This window comes from Physella acuta, unplaced genomic scaffold, assembly GCF_028476545.2.
Source record: "Physella acuta isolate Inbredline_101_S28 unplaced genomic scaffold, ASM2847654v3 ptg002332l, whole genome shotgun sequence".
Classification (NCBI taxonomy): domain Eukaryota; kingdom Metazoa; phylum Mollusca; class Gastropoda; family Physidae; genus Physella; species Physella acuta.
In genome coordinates this window covers 1-26,284 of record NW_026733827.1, presented here as the reverse complement: position 1 = coordinate 26,284, position 26,284 = coordinate 1, and the positions used below count along the sequence as shown (strand labels likewise).

The 26,284-nt window shown below is 35.7% G+C and overlaps 2 protein-coding genes and 1 long non-coding RNA gene across 4 annotated transcripts; 1 reads left to right on the top strand and 2 right to left on the bottom strand.

The window, feature by feature from the left end:
- Positions 1-784: 784 nt before the first annotated feature.
- On the bottom strand, positions 785-11,160 carry LOC131932966 (mucin-2-like). The gene is made up of 7 exons (XM_059289846.1): positions 11,124-11,160; positions 6,282-6,446; positions 5,395-5,544; positions 4,631-4,774; positions 3,755-3,906; positions 3,153-3,231; positions 785-2,723 (listed from the first exon to the last, which is right to left on the bottom strand). Exons 1-7 carry the CDS (start codon positions 11,158-11,160, stop codon positions 1,687-1,689), a joined length of 1,764 nt encoding a protein of 587 aa, XP_059145829.1. The 3' UTR covers positions 785-1,686.
- Positions 11,161-12,231: 1,071 nt separating this feature from the next.
- On the top strand, positions 12,232-18,034 carry LOC131932971 (protocadherin Fat 1). Its single transcript, XM_059289851.1, has 4 exons — positions 12,232-12,526; positions 13,614-13,944; positions 14,899-15,142; positions 16,459-18,034. The coding sequence occupies exons 2-4, from the start codon at positions 13,639-13,641 to the stop codon at positions 17,913-17,915; spliced, it is 2,007 nt and encodes a 668-aa protein (XP_059145834.1). The 5' UTR covers positions 12,232-12,526; positions 13,614-13,638; the 3' UTR covers positions 17,916-18,034.
- A 2,881-nt stretch (positions 18,035-20,915) lies between these two features.
- On the bottom strand, positions 20,916-23,137 carry LOC131932972 (uncharacterized). Of its 2 annotated transcripts, none has more exons than XR_009384776.1 (3): positions 22,873-23,137; positions 21,866-22,085; positions 20,916-21,028 (listed from the first exon to the last, which is right to left on the bottom strand). It is a non-coding gene; the product is annotated as an uncharacterized LOC131932972 (long non-coding RNA). The 2 variants fall into 2 exon arrangements; XR_009384777.1 differs by lacking the exon at positions 22,873-23,137 and adding an exon at positions 22,289-22,428.
- Between the last annotated feature and the right edge of the window lie 3,147 nt (positions 23,138-26,284).

The following is a 26,284-nucleotide window of genomic DNA, read 5'->3' as shown; positions in this document are numbered from 1 at the left end:
CTTTGTGTCTATAACGCACCTCTTACTATTTAATTAACTTTTAGTGAATTAAATGAAGGATGATTAAGCATTTAACAATTTTTTGGAAAATTTAATGAAAGAACAATAATTTTTTCCCATATTTTCGTATGGTTTGTACAATATTGGTTGATATCAATTAGCATACTGTACAACATGTCCTAAATTTTAAAGAAACATATTTTATCATACTACGGTAGCTATTTCGAGATCCACTTTCTTATATTTCAATTGTTCAAAATAAATTATAGTTAATGGATCGACTAATGTAATATTTCTTAATGTTCTTAAAACATAATTAGCCATCCAACTAGATTTTTTTGCGTAAGTGGTTGTAATTTAATAGTACTTTGACAATTAGTAAATGACTTTAAACCGTTGTTAGTTTTAAAAGTAATTAAGATTTTAATGTTTTTCGAACTCATTAAATTTCAATTTAAATAAATCTTAAATCATTACAATTTTATAACAATAATGGGGGAATGGCTGAGGTTTTGTGAAAATGTATGTGATATTTTAGTTTTGAAACAATAAGAAAAACCACTGTGTCTGTTAATTGTTTCTAAACGAACATTAACCTATAAATTTTTCAAATCGTTGTGCTAGTTTTTTATGACAAATAATAATACTACTTCTTTTACAATTGGACATTAAGAAGTTGATTTTTAAAAAAAAGAAATTGATTAACTTTAGCTTTCTGATTTAAAAAAACGAAAAATGTAGTAGGTCTCTGTTAAAAACAAATTCACTATTCTTCCTTTAAAAGTAAATCACAAAAAATATGAGATTTCCCCACCCATTTAAATAGCTATTTGATTATATATTCAGATCAACAATTTCCAACACAATGCATTAAATGGCTGAAACTGTTTTATTTGGTGCCAATGCAGAAATAACTACTGCATATGATAAAGAAATTAGAAAAAAGTCAATTGTTTATGGTTTTTTTTATTACTGGCAAAAACAAATACATCAATAATCATAAAATGTGACAAAATATATATTTAAAAAATTCAATTTATTTAAACTTATGGTATAGGCTACATTATTTCAAACTGTTTTTGAGCATTTTAACATGTAAAGCCGATTTTTAACAAACAATTAGCTTTTTTGTGTACAATTTTAGCTAATCGCATAATACAAAATGACATGTTTCTTATTCATGTTAAAGAAACGTAAATGTATTTTTTATTGTTTGAATATTAATGATAAATATAAAGTGTAAGAAAGAAACGTTTCTATAATTTTCTAACAGAAAGATAAAAAATGTATAAAGAAAAATTATATTTTTATTTAATTTAAGTGCCATTTTGTTACGCATTTAAAGATTTCTTGTACATTAAGAAATAAACAATAAGTCATACAGTTACATTGCATACATATGAGGCGCATTATTTTGAGCAAAAACAATAAAAAGCAGTTAATGACATTGAAAATAGGCATATTCATTCACTCTTAAAAATATCCTTTCCCACGTTTAATCACACTCGTAATACTCCTTATATATATATATATATATATATATATATATATATATATATATATATATATATATATATATATATATATATACATATATATACATTTAAAATTGAAAGTATCCATAGACTTCCATTAACACGAAACTACTTAAACGATCAAGCAACAAATTTCCACATTTTTACTCTTCTAACTGTTCAGGTTGGTTTCAACGTATTCTGTTATGATGTTCATCTGATCGTCCTCTTCCTTCTGATTTTTCCGGCGTTGATTCCTCGCCCACATGTAAGTCAACACAGCGATTACGATACCACCAATGACGACCGCCGCCACCACGCCCACAATTAACGGAAGTAGCTCCTTGGTTCCGGAACTCGTTTGACCTTCCTTCACCGCTCCGGAGTTGGGGTCGTTGTTGATTTTGGTGCTTTCAAGGTCGTTGGTGTCGTTGGGGTTTGTTTCGTAATCGATGACAGCAGGTGGGTTATTGGGGAGGGTGGAGTTAGATGAAGAAATGATGTCGGGATTCTCGTAGTCAGGAGATGAGGTGGATTTATCTTCGTCGTATTCGTCGGTGTCGTTAGTGAGAGGATCCGTTGTGTCGATGTCGGTTGGATCGAATGCTGCTGTAGTATCTGGTAGATCTGTGGTGAGGTCTGTTTCAGGTTCTTCCGTAGCTGTAGCTGGTTTGGTTGGTAAAGATGATGTGGGTTGTGTTGTGGGTGATGGTGATGGTGACGTTTTTTCTTTGGTTGTTGTTGCATCTTCAACGGTGGATTTCGTGAGGGGTTCTGTTGTTTCTGGAACTGTAGTTGTTATTGTGGTTGTTGGTGTTGTGGTTGTGGTTGTTGTTTTCGTAGTGGTTGTTGTGGTAGTTGTCGTTGAGGTAGACGTCGTTTTCGGGGTAGGTGTGGTTTTCGCTGTTGTTGTAGTTGGCTTCGCTGTGGTTGGTTTCGTTGTTCTGGTTGTGGTTGGTGGTTTTGTCGGTTTAGTCGTTTTGACTGTGGTGGGTTTTTGGGTGGTGGTGGTGGAGGATGTGGTAGTGTCTGACGTTTTAGGCGTAGCCCTGGTTGTTTTGGTAACCCTGGTAATGGTGGATTTCTGTGTAGTAGGGGCTGTTTTTCTTGGCGCTTTGGTGCTCTTTGTCACAGTGGTTGTTGTGCTCAGGATTGGCGCATTAGCTGGTCTTTGAGTTGTCACTTTAGGTGGAGGTGTTTCTCTGCTCACTGCAGATGATTAAAAATAAGTATAGCATAAGTAATATAAAGTTGTCGTCGGAAATAGATGGATACAGTTATGGTTAAAGTCCACCATACTCTGATGGGTACCTAACCCACGTTAGGGAAAATAATGGCGGCTGGGCATAATACCGACCACACTATCTCTTCATATGCCGAGGTCACAGAAACAAGTGAACTCTATTTCACTTGCCCCATAGACCGTCAGGTTTGAAAGGGAAACTTTTAGGCACACAAGGGAAATTGGGAAATGGGGTTATATATAATTTTAGGAGGGGGGGAGGGTGTCCCACCCTAAGTTACCGCACCGGATGTCACCCCCACCTAGCGACGCCACTGCGGACTACCTCTAGACCCTCAATCTCCAGCTACCAGCCATGAAAGTGTTGGGAACAAAAAAAACACGATTAACAGTACCTTCTGTACAGTTCATCACGTCAATATCATCCAATGCAATGTCGCTGGTCCATCCGTAGATCGTTACTTGAAAAACAAGCTGAAAAAAAATATATAGACAGGGACTGTATATTTGTTTTATATTTAATTTTCGGCTTGATTTTAATTTAACTTGATGAAATAGAAAACTTTATCAGAGAATATAAGGCTAATATAACTTCTAATGCAATAGTTAATATTGTGTCATTTCAATTTATTATTTTTTTTAAGGACAGTATTTTGGCTATTTTCTTCCACGATCCCCCGATGGTATGAAGGTTAAGAATACAGTAAAGGTCAGAATTAGGTTCAATCGGAGTAAAAGCCAGCAATGGTGCTTTTGTTGTGATAAAGTAAAACAAAACACTAAAATTTTGAAATGTATCATCTTTTCAATTCGCAGTAGCTTTATTTGCCAAAAAGATTTTAAAAATGGATTAAAAATTTAAGTTCCACACGCCAGTATATATAGTTTTATAAACAATACTAGACTAACACTTAGATTTACAATTCTTACACTTATCTTTGGCCTTGTTACAAGTTACCTGTTATCACCTATATTCTAGAAATCTAAAAAAAAGTACCTGAAACGCCTGCGTCTGTGTAGGGATGGGCACGACCGCCTGGATCCAGTTGTCACCTTGGTTACCTTCCACGCGGAACAAAGAAAACTGATTGGTCAGTTTTTTGCTGGAAGCTGATTCTGGCATCGCGAATACCTCGAGCTGACCCATGCCTAAAGAAATAGATCGGGGATGGGTCAATATTCAATAGAGAAAAAAATGTTGTGTCTGTTTTTTTCCTTAATTGTCAATAGACATGCCCAGAGAAGTAAGATTATCAGATGGGTATCAATGTATGTTAATCCCTCTCTCAAACTTCGTCGAAATAGTCAAAAGGATGCTAGAAATAAAGTTTAGTACTAATTTAATTTACAGTAGCTGTCGAAAGAAATCCAGATTTAGTAGCCTCATCGCCTGAACTGCTCCACTCACGTTTGATAATACAAGCTTTTACTTAGTTTACTATATCCTCATCTGGGTTTGTGGCAAATCTTCTAACTCAGTTTTGAGTCACTTCTGATAGAACATTTTGTCTTCAATGACAATGCAAGAATATCTATTTTTCAAATTAAAATTGATAATAAACTATAAAAAGTAAAGTTTCCATTTCAAACCTGACGGTCTATGGGGCAAGTGTAGTAGAGTGCACTTGTTTCTGTGACCTCGGTAGGGCCTATATGAAGAGATAGTGTGGTCAGCACTATGCCCAGCCGCCTTTACTCTCCCTAATTTTTGAATTAGGTACCCATCAGAGTTGGGTGGACTCAGGGACGGTCTACTGACTTGAACCCGGATTCGAACTCGAGACTTACGGGTTAGCAGTCCAGCTCTCTACCGCTAGACCACTCCGTCCCATAATAAACTATAACTTGGTGATATATTCAGGTAAAGCCTTACCATCAGGACCATCATGTCCTTGCATATGATAGAAAAACACGAGACACATGTCTATCTCTCTGCCTTGTTTGATCTTTGGTGACATCAGCCTCGCCTTATCTCCCTTCTGTTGTGGTGTTGATGACTCGGTGTAGATGTAGTACCCTAAACATCAGACACACAGTATTGCTAAACATATTTGTATGACATATTATAGATTTTTTATATAAAATATCTATAAATCAAAATAATATTTGGCTTGCTTTTACTTTCTTACGTAGGCAAACTAAAATAACTCTCTATTTTCTCTAAACATGTATGTGGCGGTCTGGCTAAATTGACAGCATAATGGACAATTTAAAAACAAAACGTTGCGAGTCCGAAACACAAGCAGTCATATTTTTTTTAGTTTCTTTACTAAACTATTTTAGTGTTTTAAAAAGACAATAAGCATATTGACTGAGGTGTGACATCTTTTAGATTATGTTTTAGCTTTAGTTGACCGTGTGTAACACTGGGGAGGGGGAGGAGAAGGAAGATAAAAACCGTCAAAACAAGCGTGACGTAATTTATGAATGACCCAGAAACCCACAGTTATCCAAGGATAACGGGTGGTCTAGTATCTACTTAAATGGGAAGTTAATGACATATCATTTCTACAATAGGTCAGCCGCGTAAATGTGGGGAAAAAAACAAAAATAACAATAATAGGAATCGTTAAAGTAGCTAAAAACTTCCGCTATTATCAAGCAGAAACTCTATCTCTCATCAGTGACAAACCCTACCGTTGGCCGTGTTTGTGGTGTGGTCAACCATTGGTCCTGTATCCCCGGTCACCGTTTCACCACTGTTTCTTATCCAATCAAAATCGTCCGTGGTATCATCGCTCCACCCACACAAGCTCTTCTCAAAGTCACATCCCAGTTCATCGCTTGCTGAAATAGATAAATTGGAATGAATTAGAACTGAATTAATTATAATTAATTATAATTGCATTAATTACAATTAATTATAACTAATTACAATTAATTTGAATTAATTTGAATTGATTTGAATTACTAGACTACTGTAAACATAATTTCATCACAAGGTGAATAATGGTCTGATTTAATAAGTCAGTAAGTCAGATGGCTGATTACATCTCTAGCCTCAAACTAACTAGATAACAAACCTGCTAAAGGCATACTCTACTTCACCTGTCCATTAAACGAGTTGTGAACTGTACTAGACTTTACTATACTTTACTATTTTAGCATTAATGCTTTAACCCTATTCTGATGACTTATTATATCAAGGCATAGTGACAGTTAAAACTAGATTAAGGTTACCAGTGAAATTTAGGGGTTATAATTCTTCGTCTTTTTAAAATTGAATATTGGAGTGAATACCCTTCTAAACAATCAAGTATTAAGTGTCAACATGTTATTCGTCTTATTGTCCGTTGACTCTGATTTCAGCCTGCTTCTTTCGGGATTTGCTTCCATAGCCTGTGTCTATGTACATCCAAGAACAGTATGAAATGCGGCAGTTGTTTTTCTCTGCTTGAAATGATGCTCTCGAGCCTCATCAGCCAGTTGACCTAACTCATTTTGTTTGTTAGCTGTCAGGCATTTTGTTGCCCAACCATACCGTTAGAAGATATAAGTACACATATCTAACAACAATATCTTACGTTTGCATTCCGGTGGTGCCATATCCCAGAGCCTGCCGTCACAGTAGACCCACTCGGGACCGTGACGCACCAGGCCCTCGCCACAGGTGAACTTGACGACAGCCTCGTCCATTGATGTCTCGTAGTTGATGCCAGGTTCCTCGGGGAACATGGGGCAACCAGGGGCTGAGAATCAGAAGAAATTAGGGTTATAGAACAGAGATTAAAGGAACCAATAATGATATAGAACAGTGGCGTAGGCAGGGGGGTCAGACCCCCCCCCCCCCCTTAGACCCTTGGTAGATACATAAAGGTTGAGCGGGGGGTGCAAAATCGAAAGTCTGAGGGGGGGGGGTGCAAATGAAAAGATTGAGGGTGGGTGCAAATCAAAAGTTTGAGGGGGGGGTGCGAAACAAAAGTTGAGGGGGGGTGCAAATCAAAAGTTTGTCCTCGGGGGCCGGGGAGGGACGCTACGCCTCTGATATTTACATTTATATTGCAGGAATAAATTTGAACCCCCCCCCCCATGAGACGATCCTGGTTACGCTACTGAAATAGAACATGGATTAATGGAAGCAGTAATGATATAGAACAGAGATTAATGGAAGCAGTAATGATATAGAACAGAGATTAATGGAAGCAGTAATGATATAGAACATGGATTAATGGAAGCAGTAATGATATAGAACAGAGATTAATGGAAGCAGTAATGATATAGAACAGGGATTAAGGGAACCAGTAATGATATAGAACAGGGATTAATCGAACCAGTAATAATATAGAACAAAGGTTAATGGAACCAGTAATGATGTAGAACAGACGTTAATGGAACCAGTAATGATATAGAACAGAGGTTAATGGAAGCAGTAATAGAAAAAAAAGAAGATGGCGCTGAACCCAGATTGTATCGCAGAAATGGCGCTAATCTAGACGTTTCGAGGAAAAAGAAAACAGATGAGGCTCAAGAAGATGTGGAGGCGCACGGCGGGGGAGGCAGCTAACAGAGGCAGGACTGTCATGGGGGACTGCCAGGAAAATTACCGGAGACTGAAAAAAGTTGAGGATGATTGTTGGTGCGGCCCCATGTATCTTGGGCACAAAAAGAAAAAGATAATGACGAGAACAGAGATTATATCAACCTTTTGCTCGACCATCTCAATGCAATGGTGATACATTTCTACAAATAAGAAAAATTAAGATTTTGCTCAACGTTCAAGGAACATTTAATCTTTTCCCTTACGTACAAAAAGACATATATTGCGGATGAAGTAAAGCTTACGTGCTACAAAGACTGTGGCATTCAGGTGGAGATTGTGTGATGAGGACTATGCCAAGCCCTATTAGTTTCCTTAACGTGAGCTAGGCACCCTCCATATCGGGATAGACTCAAAGACTTCTTACGGACTAGGGTATACAGACTCGAATTTTTCGGGGTAGTGGTCGTGCGATCTACCTTTCGACCACGCCCTTCCAAGGAGCCACTAAAACGCAAGTGGCTATGTTAAAACTACAACACAGGGTCTAAAATTAAAATTACAGAAAACACAATTATAGTTACTTTTAAAAAAAAAAATGCATTATTACATTTTTTTAAAAGAACTGTACGTGTATTTCTAAAAGTAAAAAAAAATTAAATAAAAAAATATTAACTTCTACTATGAATCAGAAGACCTTTTTAAATCAATATTCTGAATTAAAATTTAATTTTTAAATCACCCGCTTTTTAATACAATAAAAATAAATATAAAAAAGCAATTATATAAATGACGACATGATGACGTATGTTATAACGTCATTCTGTTGATCTCAAGAGTTTCTGTATTTGATACTTCTGGTGCAAACCAATCAGTCCCTACCCTCTTCAAATCTATTTGTCGAAGTATCTTTCCCATTTGCCAAAGCATAAGCACCTAACACAACGACAACACTTTCTTTCAACGCGGGTCGGCTAATCTTTGTGGTTAAGTGGTCGTTTGATTACTGCATTGACTTGCTCCAGTGAGTCACATGGTACATTGACGCCTGACACGGTTGAATGATTTTCTAGCAGTAAAACCACAGGTGGTGTAAACACATAGGTAATCGGACTAAATTTAAGTGGATTCGTTGTCGCCCTTTTTTAAAAAGAAGGTGTGTATGTGAGTTATTGCCCTTTAAAGATTTAAGAGTAGTAATAATGTCCCTTTAAACATGCTTTAGCCAGTAATTTTTACCTTAAAGTGAAATTTTTTATTCTATTTTTTATTTTCCTTTAAGTTGTGTCTATGTGTGTGTGTGTGTGTGTGTGTGTGTATGTTATTATTTTGTAAACTTTATTTAAGTACGAGTTAATTCCTTGAAAAATCTATCTTTGTGTTCTTGCTATTTCCATTTAAATTATATTACTTTCGTACTAATTTCCCTTGCAAACTAACCATAACTGCATGTTACTTCCTTGTAAAATATGTCCATGTGTTCTTTTAAATTTCCTTTAAAGTATATTTTCTGTGTACTTATTTCCCTTTAAATTTTTTTTTACTTGCGTACTTATTTCCCTTTAAGTTCTGTTTATGTACTTCGCTATTTCTCTATAAATTTTCTGTTTACTTGTTGTTTCCCCTAATGAGATGGGCATTGCCAATACTCGCTACAACGCAATAGCAATAACTTAAAACGTTTTGGCTATGGGTAAAATTCCGACACAGTGATTGATCCACGAATAGGGAAGTTCTTAAAACTAATGATATTTATAGTGCTTTAGTTATTGTTATTTTTAAGTGCAGTACACCGTTACTGCACCTCTGGACACAAAAAAATAATTAAAATATCCCCAACACCATTAAAAAGCTATCATTACAACAGAAAAATAAAAGTAATTGCTATAAATTAGCAATATCTACACAACCACTGCAATTAAGTTCGCATAAATAACAAGACATCAGTTAAACGCTTTGTCACTAAAAAGATCTCAGCCTTTCAGTAATACGTATTTTTACCACCCTTTTTATTCCAGGCGTATGTAACTTTGAGCGAACGTAATGTAAGTAATCATACAAACACAGCTAAAGAATAAACGAACGGGGTTTAAAACGGAAAGTTCCTGACACCTGTAAAAGGAATTTTCTTTTCAAGGTATTACGTTCGTGACAGGGGTTATTATGACATTACTAATTAGATTTTAATTACCCTTTGAAATTTAATGAATAGTGTAATAGTTTGACGTCTGTTGGCATTTAAACGGACATTTATTTTTTGGGGTTTTAAATCTAGGAAAGTGCGGTAAGTGTCACGAAGTCCGGTGGGTAACGGCAGACGGAGAATGAGTGGGGTGGGGGGGGGGGGGGTGGGTGGGGGTTGTTAAGGGGGGGGGGGTAGGCTTATAGCTGTCAGCAATCGGATTAATTTTAAATGATCAATTTGTGTTTTTGATGTTAGTTTCATTAATCCAGGCAATATCCCTAACTCGGATCCTAGTTAGATTTTGAACGTATTCCTTAATGCAAAAAATGATGCATTATTAATATAACCCCCCAAAAAAATTAGAAATTTCATAGCCCTAAAATTTAAATTTACTCACAACGTTTCCTATATTCCACAAACAAACAACGATCTCAAAAATTCCTTTACAATCCTTAACATTCACTCACGTTTCCTATATTACACTGACAATGATCTCTAAGATTACTTTACAAACCCTAACATTCAGACTCAGTGACGTAGCGAGGTCGGGTGTCACCCGGTGCGGCACTTAATGGTGTCATCCCCCCCCCCCCCCACAGATGCGTAGCGACCCCTTCCCGGGGACAAACTTTCACATTTTCGATTTGCACCCCCCCCCTCAAGTTTTTCTCTCTATATTTTGCTATTTTTTGCCTTGGTGTCACCCCCCTAAATGGTGTCACCCGGTGCGGTCCACACCCCCCGGCCCCCCCCCCCTCGCTACGCCTCTGTTCAGACTCTAGATTCCCTTACGTAAATCTAAAACACATCAGAACTGGGTGGACCCAGGGGCGTCTTACAGACCCGACCCCGGGATCTGAGCTAGAGACGTGCATCATCCAAAGACTTATTTAGAAACTTACGTAATCTTTTTATCTAGCTCTGAGTTTATGCTGAAACCCATCTTCTACACCTAGCATCAGTGGCGTAGGCAGGGGGGGGTTAGGGGGGGTCATAACCCCCCCCCCATAGACCCCTCGGTATATATAAAAAGTATGAGGGGGGGGTGCAAATCGAAAGTTTGAGGGGGGGGGGGTGCAAATCGAAAGTTTGAGGGGGGGGGTGCAAATCGAAAGTTTGAGGGGGGGGGGGTGCAAATCGAAAGTTTGAGGGGGGGTGCTAATCGAAAGTTTGTCCCCGGGTAAAAATTGGAACCCCCCCCTTGAGACGATCCTGGCTACGCCACTGCCTAGCATTATAATTCACAGAATTTTTTAAAACTCGAATACACTTCAATTTTCTATTCTACTCCCTTATTACTGCCTCTTTAGCTATTTCACCTCATACATTAAAATTTAATGGACAAGATAATTCAAGTTTTATAGCGTACCACGTATACATTAAACACCATAATAAAAAATCAATATATTCAAAAATATCGCTCAACGTTTTTTTTTGTCACGACATTTTTGCTTAAAAAATATTGTTTTTTTTTGCTGCATACAATTTTCTCTAACGGTGCATTAACCCAACACTTACTCTTCGATAGATTGTTAACGTGTATCTTAACTTCATTTATAACTCAATCTTCTGCGTGCTATGCCAGACTTGACATTAGTCGAAGCGTGAAGAGATTTAATCTCTGGAAACATAATATCTTTATCTCCAGTCTTATACCAGACACTATTCTAAGTAGGCTGGCATTTTTCCATTTATGGCTTTTACACTCTCGTAATGTAATGTCTTTTAACTCCAGCCCCATACTAGTCAACAATCTATATAGCCTGGTATTTTCCATTTATGGCTTTTTAAGTCTCATAACATAATATCCTTAACTCGTATTCAAGGATTAGACAATAATCAATAGACACCATGGCATTTTTCCATTTATGGCTTTCAAAGACTTGTAACGTTATATCCTTAACTCTAACCCAAGCTTTAGACAACAATCTATACTACTTGGCATTTTTCCATGCGTGTCTGTAATTGCTGATATAAGTTTCCAACACAATAATATATCTACGTGTAGACAGTTAATATATAATATTTGCATACTTTAAGGCATTCGATATGTTTGAAAGGGAACCTACTCTATAAGTCTATAGAGGGGGGCTTGGTATTTGAAATAACTCCTATTTTATAGATATTTAATTTAATTATTTATTAACTTTCTAATAAGGTTTACTAGCTTTCTTCATATCAGTTAGTTGTTTGTTAATTGCAGGGTTGAGATTTTAGTTATATATCGTGGCTAAAACGTAATGTGTCCTTTTCTTCGTATGCATGAAAGGGTCAATATTTATCAACAGGCACATAGTATTATTTATAAGTATGTTTATGTATGTGCAGGTTAAATTATGACATTTCAAGAAATAAATAAATTAACTTCATTTAAATAATTAGTTTTACATGAATATCACACCAAATACATCATAGCTGCTTTAGTAAATAAATTGAGACCCACTGATATAGAAAAACAAATATAAATATAAAATGTAGAAGTAAATAGCTTAAAAATGCAGCGTATATGTATAGGCAGGCATATAAATCCCTTACAATGCACTTTGCGTACACCCCCCCTCTCCACACCCCCTCTCTGCCACACGTAAACCCAATACCCAATCACTTGCTAATCGATTTGCTAATACCTACACCGATCGGCCTGACAAAGGGCCTAAATAAATAGGATCCCATTCAGTGATAGTGAAAGCAAGGAACGAATACCCTACCGAGTTTCGCCAGTCTTGAAAAGAGAGTGCTGTCCCCTTTATTGTGGGCCTGTGTAAACGAGGGAATTTTTAGCTCTATTTAATAGAGACTTCGTAGGCTTAAACTTTAACACCTAGCGTAAATATCAATAGATTTAAAGGTGTTTTACAGGTAGGCACCTAGACACTATTAGATTTTACATATGTTAAAAGGAGTGAGGTTCTGTTTATTTTTGCTTATGACATTTAAGTGCAAGAAGGATTTAATTTCAAGTATGAGATTCAAGAATTTTACTATTTAATGCTTGTTCAACTGAGGAGTTAAAGGAATATTATCGAACTTGATGTGAATATATGATTTTCATCAATGATTAACGATTCGATGAATGTTTTGTTCAATGAAAAAGTGTTTTATTATAGGTAAGTGAACAATATTTTAAAAAATTGGTAGATAAAAATACAGCTTAGTGTAAATGATATGTAACTAGCTACCAAGATAGATAAGTATAGAGAAAATACTATCTACATTATTATCTAGGTAGGTGAGAACAGAGAGTAAGTGATATCTAAGTATTCACAAAGATAGATAAGTAAAGACTATGAACTCGATCGATAGTTGACTTTGTTTAGTCTAATGTTATTGTGCACGAGTTTTTTTTAGTGTCTCCGATAAGAGCTGCATAGTTGTATTGCTGATCTTAATAGAGTAAAATTTACTGTACTAACATGACGCTCCGTGGAGCAGGTGAAGTAGAGTTCACCTGTTTCTTTGAGCGGGGCGCATGGATAGTGTGGTCACACAAAGCCCGGACGCTTTTAATTTTTCAAACAAGCGTTAGGTACCCATTAGAACTGGGTGGACTCAGGGACATTCTAGTGACTTAGACCCGGATTAGAACTAGGGTTCGCAGTATAGCGCTCTACCTCTAGGCCAAGCCGTCCCTTAATCTTAATATATTGTACCTATTTTACAAGCTTGTATTTAACTTACTGTCTCTGTCTGTCTGTCGTCAGTCCAGATCGAAACGCCCGAGCGAAATAACAGGCACTTCTAACTGACAGATACGGTTCAAAGTTGGCACGTGGGCCAAGACATGAAGACAATGCAATTTGACATTAAAGTTGACTTAATTGGATGGCTAACTGATTTTTTTATGAATTGATTAAAATTGTGACCAAATTAGTCCGCAGTCTTACCCAACTATTCCGCACAATTATACGCGCGTTATCACTTTCCTAAATATTAGTAAAGGTATCCAATAGATACTTAAGTGACCCTCGCTTTTCTTTATACTTATTTAAATAGTAGGGTATAACTTATTTTCTACTTTTTAGTACATTATTACATAAAAGATTGTTATTAAAACTATTTTTATGAATTTTTTTAGTATACAGTATCGTGAGTTTGGTTGTTACGTGTAAAGTATCTGTATTCCTAAAGAATAATACACGTGATTTGGCCGCTTTAACGAAAAAGTTTAAAATTTAATGTATTGAATCATTACAGATAGAAACAAGCGACGTCTACAAACATGGTTGGGCGGGTATGTTTAACTATCTACCTCATATGGGTTGTCACAGCCGTTTGGGCTGCCAACCCGGTGGTTAACCCCTTCACCCAACCCTACACCGTGGCCGAGGATCCTCTAGCGGAAAAACAGCTGGTTCAAATCTCGGCAACGGCTGATGCAGGGGAGACGATCGTGTCGTGTAGGGTCAAGTCAGCCAATCCCGGGGGTCCTTTCTCTGTGAAGGAGGTCAACACGGGCGAGTTCTGGGTGGTTCGCGACACCACGGCGGCTCTAAGCTACGCCACGACCAATTTTTATTCCCTTCAGGTGAGTTGTTTCTGATGTTATTATGGTCAGTCGCGCTAACTTCTAAACCCCTACACGTGATTCATTTATAACGGTCAGTTAAAACAACTTCTATACCGTAAGGTGAGTTGTTTCTGATGTTATTATGGTCAGTCGCGCTAACTTCTAAACCCCTACACGTGATTCATTTATAACGGTCAGTTAAAACAACTTCTATACCGTAAGGTGAGTTGTTTCTGATGTTATTATGGTCAGTCGCGCTAACTTCTAAACCCCTACACGTGATTCATTCATAACGGTCAGTTAAAACAACTTCTATACCGTAAGGTGAGTTGTTTCTGATGGTCAGTAAATTCAACTTCTATACCTTCAAGTAAGTCGTTTCTGATGGTCAGTAAATTCAACTTCTATACCTTCAAGTAAGTCGTTTCTGATGGTCAGTAAATTCAACTTCTATACCTTCAAGTAAGTCGTTTCTGATGGTCAGTAAATTCAACTTCTATACCTTCAAGTAAGTCGTTTCTGATGGTCAGTAAATTCAACTTCTATACCTTCAAGTAAGTCGTTTCTGATGGTCAGTAAATTCAACTTCTATACCTTCAAGTAAGTCGTTTCTGATGGTCAGTAAATTCAACTTCTATACCTTCAAGTAAGTCGTTTCTGATGGTCAGTAAATTCAACTTCTATACCTTCAAGTGAGTCGTTTATAGTAGCAAGACAAACCTCTATTGTTTGTTTGTGGTAAAACACTGGAGCCATTTTTAACCTTAAGCCGATTGGGTTCCGTTTTGTGGAGACAGAAGACCCAGCATGTATTTCAGCTTCAGCACAAATTCGGATAAATATGTCAAAAACTATTTTTTTTATTAGACTCATTTAAGAGTGTAGATATATTAAAGAACCGACGAGATAACATCAAATGCATTTTGTCATATACAAATCTTGTGTGGGTGTACATGTATTTTAATGTTGCAGATTGACTGCAGAGATTCCAAGAACCAAAACAGTGCCGCCGTGGACCTGTTTGTTTACGTCACCCCCAACACGCCCCCCACCATCACCAGCTACCCCACAGCCACGGCCACGCCCGTCGACGTCAACACTTTCAACTACGCCACCGACACTGTGTATCAAGTGCTGGCCACGGACGCTGAGGGAGACACACTGACGTACTCACTGCTGTCACAACAGCCAAACTCCGGCCTCTTCAGCATCAATAGTAAGTTTTCATTTCTCGGGGTAACTCAGTGATTACCCGTACACTTATACAAGCTTATTACAGTAAGTCTTTCTCTCACGGGGTAACTCACTGATTACCCGTACACTTATACGAGCTTATTACAGTAAGTTTTCATGTCAAGTTAACTCAGTGATTACCCGTACACTTATACGAGCTTATGGGACTGTTAGTCTCGAGTTCGAATCCGGGTACAAGTCTTTAGAATGTCCCTGAGTTCACCCAACTCTGATGGGTACCTAACTCGCGATAGGGAAAGCTAAGGCGGCGGGGCGTAGTGCTGACCACACTATCTCTTCATATGTTGAGGTCAGAGTTTCTTCCAGTGATCTCTTTGGGGAGGCTCTGCGCCCCCCCCCCCCCCCCGAAGAAAGCCTACCGCCCCCCCATACGACATGGAATTTATATAGAAAACATATACTTTTACCAGTGTTGCGCCCCCCGGAAAATGTTTACCCCCCCCCCCCGAAAATATAAAGTGCCCCCCCCCCCCGGGCAAAAAAGTCTGGAAGAAACACTGGTTGAGGTCACACAAACAGGTAAACTCTACTTCATTTATCCCATAGACCGACTTTATTAGTCTTCCTGTCACATGGTAGATCAGCGATTACCCGAACACTTTTAAGAGTTTATGTTGTATTTCCAATATCGATACTTTAATTATTAATCTAAATAAAGTTATTGTTTAGTTAATCCTAATCCTACCCAAAAATGATGCCGTCATTATAAAATCCCCGTTCTTACCGAATTCGAATATTATATGGGTAGGTTTTATCGACAAAAACTATATTTTATGGGTTTTTTTACTTTCTCGTATGTACGTAGTATAGACAAAGTCTTGTAATCGTGCAGAAAAAAAAATCGACATTTTTACAAAGTAACAAAGATTGAATGTCAAGTCGTGATAGAGGTTTACAACCCAAAAATTAAACGACAAATGTAACTAAAAGCTTAGTAAAGAACGGTTCGTGCAACTGTTGTCTCTTAAAAATGATAATTGCTTCATTTTCTCACTGTCGTTTAAAAAAAAATATGTTTATTTAAAATATGTTTACTGCACCCCATACTATTGTTAACACTTAAAATTCACTGCATATTTAATCTTCATCTAGTGCTGCATTTCTATATTAACAGTCTATAGATACAAACTATCTATTTCAAAGTCAGTTTGATTGATTTAATGTACACCTTTACCTTAAAGATCTTGTATTTCTTTGATAGAATGATATTTAACATACATTTTTCTTTTTTTGTTTGTTTAAAAATTGCATTTTTTTTTGTTCTTAAAACGTTTTCAGGCGCAACAGGCAAGATAACAGCGACAAGAGATTTACACACGATCACTACGTCATCTTACCTGCTTACCGTACAGGTCGCTGACACCAGGAACACCATATCCGACTTTCACGTGGCCGTGACCCTAGACAACCTCAACACCGCCCCCATGATCGTCAACCTCCCCACCACCATCACCATCCCGGAAGATGCCGGTGCTGGCACCACCCTCATCAAGCTTGACGTCGTTGACGCCACGGCTTACCCCGGGCCGGTCAAACCCACCTGTACCTTCTCCCCCTCCACTGAGAGCTACAAGTTCACCCTCAACACCGACAACACCATCACCCTCAGCGCCAGCAACCTCCTCAACTACGAAGTCCGCAACACCTACACCATCACCTGCTCGGCCACCGACGGCTACTACAGCACCGACGGTAAAGACGTTTTAACCGTCAACATCCAAAACGTCAACGAACCACCCGCCTTCAACAGCAACAACTACTACTGCACCATCGCTGAGGGTCAAATGCACGACCACTACTGCACTTTATCCCTAACCATCGTAGACCCAGAAGGCGACGCTCTAAAAAGCATCGGATTCCGTACTAGTGTTTCTCAAAGCGGAAACTTCTACTACGATCCCACTTTAAAAAGAGTTTACTTCAATGTTGATTACGATCTAGAAAATTCGTTTCCTGAGAACCCTACAGATCAAATTCTTGAAGCCGTTGACAGCGGCGGCGCCACAGTCACAAGTACAGTACACATCACAGTCACCGACACAAACGACAATACATGCGTGTTTGGTTCTAATTTAATCTACAAACAAATCGACCAATCCGCGGTCTTAGGTCAAATTGACGCCTTTACTTTCACCGATGCCGATTTGACATCGCCGAACAAAGATGCGAAAATCCAGATCGTGTCTTCGACTCCGACAAATTCCGGAGACTACATGACGGTTCTCCCGACGGGGGAGGTTTACTACACCGCCTACATCCCCTACGCCAACAGCGGAAGCTCCTACTCCATGCTGGTCAAATGCGTCGACGGCGGCACCCCCGCTCTCTCCGCCTTCGCCACGGTGATCATCTCCTACACCTACGTCCAGACCACCACCACCACAACCACAACCACAAGCACCGCATCCACCACAACCACAGCAGCGCCGGTGAAGACGATCTGGGACTACCCGTGGTTCGTCGCCGTGTTCTCTATCTTCATGGTGCTCATAGCAGCCCTTCTCATCATTGGTCTCGCTTATTTTATCTACAAATGCTGCTGTCAAAAACCGAGCCCCACGGAAATCGAACCGCGAAGGAAAATTTACCCTGACAGATACGATAATCGAGGTAATCATAGTAGCCCATTTGATGATGACGATTACTTGAGATCGTCGCGATCCGATTACCCGAGATCGTGGAACAGCAACGAAGTCGTAACGCCAAGACAGATACCAGCATTAGAATACAAGTAATCGATAACAATTTGAAACGATATGTTAAAAAATAAACCTACAGACATCAGAGATAAATATTTGCTCGCGAGTGCATTAAGACCCCCGTACTATATAGACTTACATTATGGGTTAATGAATTAACTTAATGTTGTATTTGTTGACCATAGTAAAAAAAAAGAAAATTTTTTGTTTCTAATTTTAGCAATTTAAAAAAAAACATAACTATATATAAATAAATGATAACAAGAATTAAATATACTAGCGGTGTTTAAAATAGTAGTAAATGGATCTGTATTTTGATATGTTGGCTTAAAATACACACTAGGTGTAAATGCTTGTTATTTGGTAGGATATAACAGACAAGGTTTAAATATTTGTTATTTGGTAGGTTGGCGGAAGAACACACTAGGTTTATGTACTTGTTATTTGGTAGGTTAGAATACACTAGGTTTAAATACGTGTTATTTGGTAGGTTGGCTTTAGAACACACTAGGTTTAAACACGTGTTATTTAGTAGGTTGGCTTAACAACACACTAGGTTTAAACACGTGTTATTTGGTAGGTTGGCTTAACAACACACGAGGTTTAAATACGTGTTATTTTGTCGGATGGTTTTAGAACACAGTAGGTTTACATACTTGTTATTTGGTAGGATGGCTTGAGAACACACTAGGTTTAAATAGTGTTATTTGGTAGGTTGGCTTTAGAACAAACATGTTTAAATACGTGTTATTTGGTAGGTTAGAACACACTAGGTTTAAATACGTGTTATTTGGTAGGTTAGAACACACTAGGTTTAAATACGTGTTATTTGGTAGGTTAGAACACACTAGGTTTAAATACATGATTTCTTTAAACCCAAGGATTTCTGGCATCCAAATAACCTACCTCTTTTATCTTAACCCCCACCCTCTTTAAAACACGATACACACCTCACGCACGCTTCTTATTCTCGTATATGGAATATGATGTCAGTATACTGTTAGGGGAATGTTTACAAGGTTTTTATATATTATTCTAATATAATTGTTTATCACTTGATATTAATTTGTTATTTTAAAAGTATTAATGTTATTATACACATATGTTTATTTTTAAGTGATATATAAAAATGTTGATATGTTTAGAAAATATTATACTTGTATACAATGGTATATGTTTTTTATTATGGGATATATATTTAATTTATAAATACATTAATTGTTAATGTTGACAAAGATTTTTTTTTAAATAAAAATCTGCTTTTCTCATTCGTTTGTTAGAATTTGATTTTAAAATTAATCAACAGCAATAAAATTATATTTCTGAACCCAGTGGTACTCAAGACTGATTTAGCTCTGGCTGCTAATGTTACGCTACATGAAACCATTCAATGGGTTACCACTGCTCTACGATAAGACGTCTTTTGTGTTTCTTTTACTAAGTTGGTGATATACATTAATTTATCTGTCCAATGCGTTTGAGACACGAAAGGGAACAGATGATGGTGATATTTAAGATGATTTCCCTTTATGTTTAGAATTACTTTCCTTCATGTTAAGGATTATTTCACTTTATTTTTAGGATTATTTCCCTTTGTGTTTAGAATTACTTTCCTTCATGTTAAGGATTATTTCCCTTTATGTTTAGGATTATTTCTCTTCATGATTAGGATCATATCCTAACCATATCATGTTTTGGATCATTTCCCTTTATGATCATTTCCCTTTATGAGTATGTGTTAAAGATTACTGCACTTAATGTTTGGGATTATTCCCCTTTATATTTATATTTATTTCCCTTTTTATTTAGGATTATTTCCCTTTTTGATAATTCTGTTTTTCTCTTTTATTTATTAGCAGTTTCAGCACCTGTTCCGTATTTCATGCGCTTATTTTTTTTTTACATTTCTATAAGAGCTGAACACAATACAGTCTTCAAAAGTGTAAAAGCTTACACGACTATGTCGTGACGTGAGACAATTATCCCAAGTGAAACCACGAGAGCTCAGTAACCCAAGTAACACCCCAAGAGTCCAGTAACCCATTACTTTAAGTACCTGCTTCCCGAACAACACGCTAAAGAGTCAAACTTTGGAAGGGGAGACAAGACACACCCAACGATATGAGTTATCTATATTAAAACTCGTGAATTAAAAACAAGATATTTTACTTTGTTATTGAAGGGCGGTGATGGGTTTATTTCATGGGTTGTGGGGGGGGGGGGGGGGGGGGGTTATTTCATGAGTTGTAAGATTGTGTGTGTGTGGGGGGTGTCATTGTTTATATATATATATATATATATATATATATATATATATATATATATATATATATATATATATATATATGCTTTTAGTTTTGGATTAGAAAGTGATAAACCATTATGTGAAAACATTACATCGGTAGTAAACATGTTTACAAAAGAAAATTTATATAATGAATATTAACTTTTAAATATTCAATTTTTTTTATTATTGAAAGGTGGTGGTGGGTTTATTTCATGGGTTGTGTGTGTGTGAGTGGGGGGGGGGGGGGGGTTATTTCATGGGTTGTAAGATTGTGTGTGTGTGGGGGGTGTCATTGTTTATATATATATATATATATATATATATATATATATATATATATATATATATATATATATATATATATATATATGTGTGCTTTTTGTTTTGGATTAGAAAGTGATAAACCATTATGTTAAACATTGCACTGGTAGTAACCATGTTTACAAAAGAAAAATAATAACATTGTATAAATTGAATATTAACTTTTAAATATTCAATTTTTTTCTAAATAAAAAAAGAAAACATTATTATTAAAATTAACAATCCAAGAAGAGTGACTTGGAAAATGAAACCAATTTTACAGATTAATTTAAACACATTTTTTTTTGCATGCAAGTTGTCCATACGGCTTTTAAAAAATAATAACCAATAATTAAAAAAAATTGCGAATTTTATAGAAGTAGTAAGTAAAAGAAAAACTTACCGACACACACGGGCGGGGGAAAACTCCATTTCCCGTTAATACAGTTGGCCATTGAATCGCCGTAAAGAGTAAAACTTTTATTACAAACGAATCGAACAGTGAGTTTTTTGTTTCTTAGTCTGACATTTCCATTTTCAATCTGAGGTTTCGCGCAGTCCTCTGTAAAAGTAAATTAGACTTTGATACAACTGGTGCATAATCCGTTTGATCAATTATTGTTTTTAAACACGAAATTGAAATTAAAATAGTTTTATTTTTATATATATATTATTGTTATACATGGGGGTGGGGGGGGGGTGGTCGGTGTCCTAAGCGATAGAAAGTCCCTGAGTGCTGACCACCCCTTTCCTTCCTATGCCGAGGTGAAGAAACATACGAACTCTACTTCATCTGCCCAATGGATCGCGAGCTCTTAAGAGTATTCTTTACTTCTTACTTTGTACATATTATATATAGGATCTTACAAAAGTAGCAAATTGAACACTTGCAATAAGAAACGGGAATCAGTTCGGGTTTTTTAAATGAATAGGAATATACTTTAGATATTAACATATTCTTAAAGTTACCACAAAAAATAATGAAATAGCTTTGGGAAATGTTTGTAATGAGATTTTAAGTCTGAAATTTTTGTGAACAGTTTTTAAAACTACTTTAAGATATGAGTATTATACAACGTATTTACAAAGCAAGATATTTGAACATTAGTTAGGTAACAATGGAGCAGATTAAAAAATACTATTTTTTACTAAAAGGTATGTTGAAAAAAATAAGAATATAAAAAGTCATCTACTTTTAAATGAAAAATGTAATGCCAACTAATTTTAAAAAAAAATTTAAAAAAAAATTCATTTAAATTAAAAATACTAAATTTCATGTTGAGCAATTTAAAAACTAAAAAAAAATAAAAAATTAAACTAAATTTCTCTGTTAATATAGGGATGCAATAATTAATTACGAACTAAAAATAAATTGCGAATGGAATTAAATAAAACAAACCTGCTAAAACCATGTGAAAACATAAAACATAGATGATTTTAATAAACGTGATCATGTTGACGAGATTCATGACATCCAAATAGAATTGATTAAATTCAAATATCCACAACTGCTTTTATAAGAAAATTGTATCCGCTTCTGAACGTTCCTTATGAAATCTATTTCAGTTGATTAAAATTAAGCTCAACAACTCTCTCTCATCCAACTTGTCTTTGTAAATCTAAAAAAATATTAAAATACGTATGTTAATGACATATCAGGTATATACTTAAAAAAATAAATGAAAACTGATAGATATTTGGGGAAAAAAAAAGTTCGATGTCAATTTTATTCCAAAAATGTATTTCCAATAATAATACCAGCACCATTAATGTATTTAAATTAACATAACGAGTTTAAAAAAAAGATAATATTAAACACTACTTCTATTTAAAACATTTGTAGTTATTAGAAGATACAAATATTTAAATATTTTCCAGCCACATCCACGTTAGATCCTGTATCTAACTTAGCGTTCTTAAGAAAACTCATATCAACAAAAAGGCGTCCTCGTTTACGTTCGCCTACACATAAATATGTTTTAAGTGGTTGAGGCTAAAGAAGGGGAACACACAACTTTAGAAAAACACTTTCACTTGAGATTTATGAGAAATTAAAATAGAAAACTTCAGATAAGAATCTTGATGACATTGCAGATACGGTTAAAAAAATGTTTTAATTTTATGTTTTACAAGTAGAATTATAATATTTTTGGAGTGCAATAATTAATTGTAAATATAATACATTTTTTTAAAGCTTTTATTGCAATTAAATAATTTACAAATTCTTTTAACTATCACAGGTTAAAAAAGTAATAATATTTTTTTTTTCTTTTTTTTCTTTTTTTTTTTTAATACAGTAATAATATTGATATTGACTTCACAGTAGAACAGAAGACAGTCATTGGAAACGTTACTGTTAATGTACATACATAATAAATTGAGTAAAGTAATAAACATTGGGCTTACATGATAAAATTATAATTATCCAAATTTTCAATAGAATATCACAGATAACCGCCAAACCTCTAAATCAAATCCAAACTTTTATCACTCAAAATCCATTGTGATCTATAGAATTAATCAATATCTATATATTGAAAAATAAATCCGATCCACTAAAACTATAAATTGAAGCAGTAGCCTCCCTTAGACGAATGACTAGTCGTACGAGTTACTTCCCTTACACATCTAGCACAGCCTTCCTGCTCCACAACTATCACCTGTAGTGGGCTGTTCTCATACGACCCCTGATAAACTGTCCACAAGATGGGGACACTTCACTTTCCACGTCATCGTATCCCCTCCGCACCCCCCGCATCATACACAAGGCCTCAAGCCTAATTACTGACCACTTGATTAGTGTTGGACAGGCTACGTACACATTCATTAGCGTTGGCTTCAGACGCAGGCAATTGTACTTTCTCAGGATCTAGAAACACGTTTAGCTATTTGACCTTTCATATATATCATGACACTTTAGAACATAGTTCTATACACAAAATTATACATATATATATATATTAAAATTCATTTATATTGGATATATATATATATATATATATATATATATATATATATATATATATATATATATATATATATATATATATATATATATATATATATATGTATATATACATATATATATATATATATATATATATATATATATATATATATATATAATAAATATATTTATAATATATATATTGGATATATATTGCATATATATACATATACATATTTATATTGGGTATATATATATATATATATATATATATATATATATATATATATATATATATATATATATATATATATATATGTATGTATATATATATATATATTTGTATTGGATATATATATATATATATATATATATATATATATATATATATATATATATATATATATATATATATATATATATATATATATATATATATATATGTATATATCCAATTTATACGTATACATTATATATATGTGTTAGAGAGTGAGAGAGAGTGAGAGTGAAAGTTATAAACTGATTAAGCAACCGTAAAAATATTGTCGAAAAATAACATGAAATAAACTTTAGGAAAAGGGCCATTTAATCTTATAAAATTTAATACAGAAGCACAGTTTCTTCATTACTACAATAGACTACATTTTTCACACCATTGACAGCATTAGAGGCTAGGGATATAATTTTCGCTTTTTTTTGTACGTGCGCGCAGTCGAATAAAATACGAGTGCCTTCTGTGAAATCCTTCTCTGAAGGTTAAACTTCTCTGTTGCAACATAAACCCCACTCAACACGACATTTCTCTTGTTTACGAAAACATTTTAACAGGAAAAGGATCATTAAACAACGTAACACCCGGATTTTTTATTTTTAAAATTATCATAAGTAGTCCTTAAAATAAAAAAATAACAACCGTAAAAAAAGCTAAGCTGATAATAAAGCACAAGACACAGACTGACACTGTATACAACTCCATAGTTTCCGTAATTTCCCAGACCGTTTAATGAACATACGGATATTGTCATCTAAAACCACACAATATCGGTCACAACAATAATATATTTAAAGAACATGATCAATAGCATGGTTTTAACTCAAGTGGCAACAATTATATAGAAGCACGAATGACTATTTCATTGGGCGCACCAGGAAGTGTTGATTTGTTGGTTTTTATTTCCTTGTTTTGTTATAATACAAGCGGTAGAAGTTAGTGGATAAAAGACGTCAGCGTGAAGTCGTTTGCCCAAACTGACCTTTACCCGAACAGGATGATCAACCAAATGGGCTTTGGTCGAATGTCGTTTGTCGATAGCCGTTTGCCGGAATGTACTTTTGCCAAATGGACGGACTTTTGCCGAATGCCGTTAGCCCGAATGCACCTTTGGCTGAATGGGATAAATACCCAAATGTTCTTTGGTCGAACGTCGTTTGTCCGAAGCCGTTTTTCCTAAATAGACAAATGTCCAAATGGACTTTGACCAAATGCGACAAATTTCACGATTGCCTCATGCCCGAACTATATTTCCTCGTAAAACTTTGTAACTGTTTCCATTGAAAACGTGCCATTAGGGTTTCTCTAAAACTAAATCATTCAGAAATATTATTTCCAAAATCTCAGCGTTGTTGCGTTGTCGTTAGCAGAGTTTAGGGGTGGGGGGAGTGGGTGGGGGGAGGGGAGAAGGGAGACAAGGAAGAACAAGAAGAAATAAAAATTATATAGAAAATATTTAGTTTCCCAAAAGATTCACGTCGCCCCCCCCCCCCAAGTTTAGAAAAATTACTGAAAGAAACGCTGGTCGCCTGCGGGATGTCATGTAAGCAAGTAGCGATCGTGGGTTGGGTTGTTTAAATGGGTTGGGGTTGTCACCGGAGGGGGTTGGGTGGGGTTCGGGGTTTCTTCCAGGGGGTCCCCCGCCACCCTCACCCCCAACCTCGGCCCAACGCCCCCACCCCCACCCCAACCCCCCCGAACGAAATGGAATTTGCATTGCAAACATATACTTTATTTAGTGTCCGCTCCTCCAAAAATATCAAGTGACCCCCCCCCCCCCACCGGCCGGAGGAAAAAGTCTGGAAGAAACACTGTGTGGGTTGTGGTTGTTAAATGGTCTATAGATTTGTTATATCTCTTTGAATAGATGAGATATACTGTTAATTCGAATGCATCCAATTTATGCCAGGAATTAAATTCAGCCGAGAGTATAAAACAGGCTCATGTAAAGTTTCAGTTAAAAACCATAACCATCCATACTGCATAAATGACCCTAAAAATCAACAAATGTATACTGCGTGGTGATTTAAGGAACGTTGTTTATTACGAAGTGATGTCCCTTGATTACGATCGACTAGAATATCACCCACTTGAGTTAATGACTTGTAGGCGACACCATGCTAGACGATATGTCTGCTTTAGCGTCAAGAAAAGGGTAACAATTCTTATTTACTAGGTTCTACCACTGAAGTTATAATATTTTATATATATATATATATATATATATATATATATATATATATATATATATATATATATATATATATATATACATATATAATATATATATATACATACATATATATACATATACATATATATATATATATATATATATATATATATGTATATATATATATATATATATATAATATATATATATATATATATATAAATGATTTAATCGTTTATATACGGATGTAGTTTGCTCGGTCAAGTAGAAAAAAATAAACAACTGTAAACAAAGGGTAAATGACTTGCCAAATTGAAGCATCCTAGCAGCAATGAATGACTGATAAACGGATAGCCTTGAATCAGTTAGTCGTGAAACTGTTGTTTTGTTTTATCAGAATCACGTTAAGCCGGCCAAGTACACACTT

Coding starts and splice junctions, on each gene's coding strand:
- LOC131932966 (XM_059289846.1), bottom strand. CDS start 11,160: ATGGGGCTGGAGTTAAAAGACATTACATTACGAGAGT. Junction 4,775..5,394: donor CACCACAAACACGGCCAACG/GTAGGGTTTGTC, acceptor TCTGATGTTTAG/GGTACTACATCTACACCGAG. Junction 3,907..4,630: donor AGGACATGATGGTCCTGATG/GTAAGGCTTTAC, acceptor CTATTTCTTTAG/GCATGGGTCAGCTCGAGGTA.
- LOC131932971 (XM_059289851.1), top strand. CDS start 13,639: ATGGTTGGGCGGGTATGTTTAACTATCTACCTCATATGGGTTGTCACA. Junction 13,945..14,898: donor CCAATTTTTATTCCCTTCAG/GTGAGTTGTTTC, acceptor TTAATGTTGCAG/ATTGACTGCAGAGATTCCAA. Junction 15,143..16,458: donor CGGCCTCTTCAGCATCAATA/GTAAGTTTTCAT, acceptor AAACGTTTTCAG/GCGCAACAGGCAAGATAACA.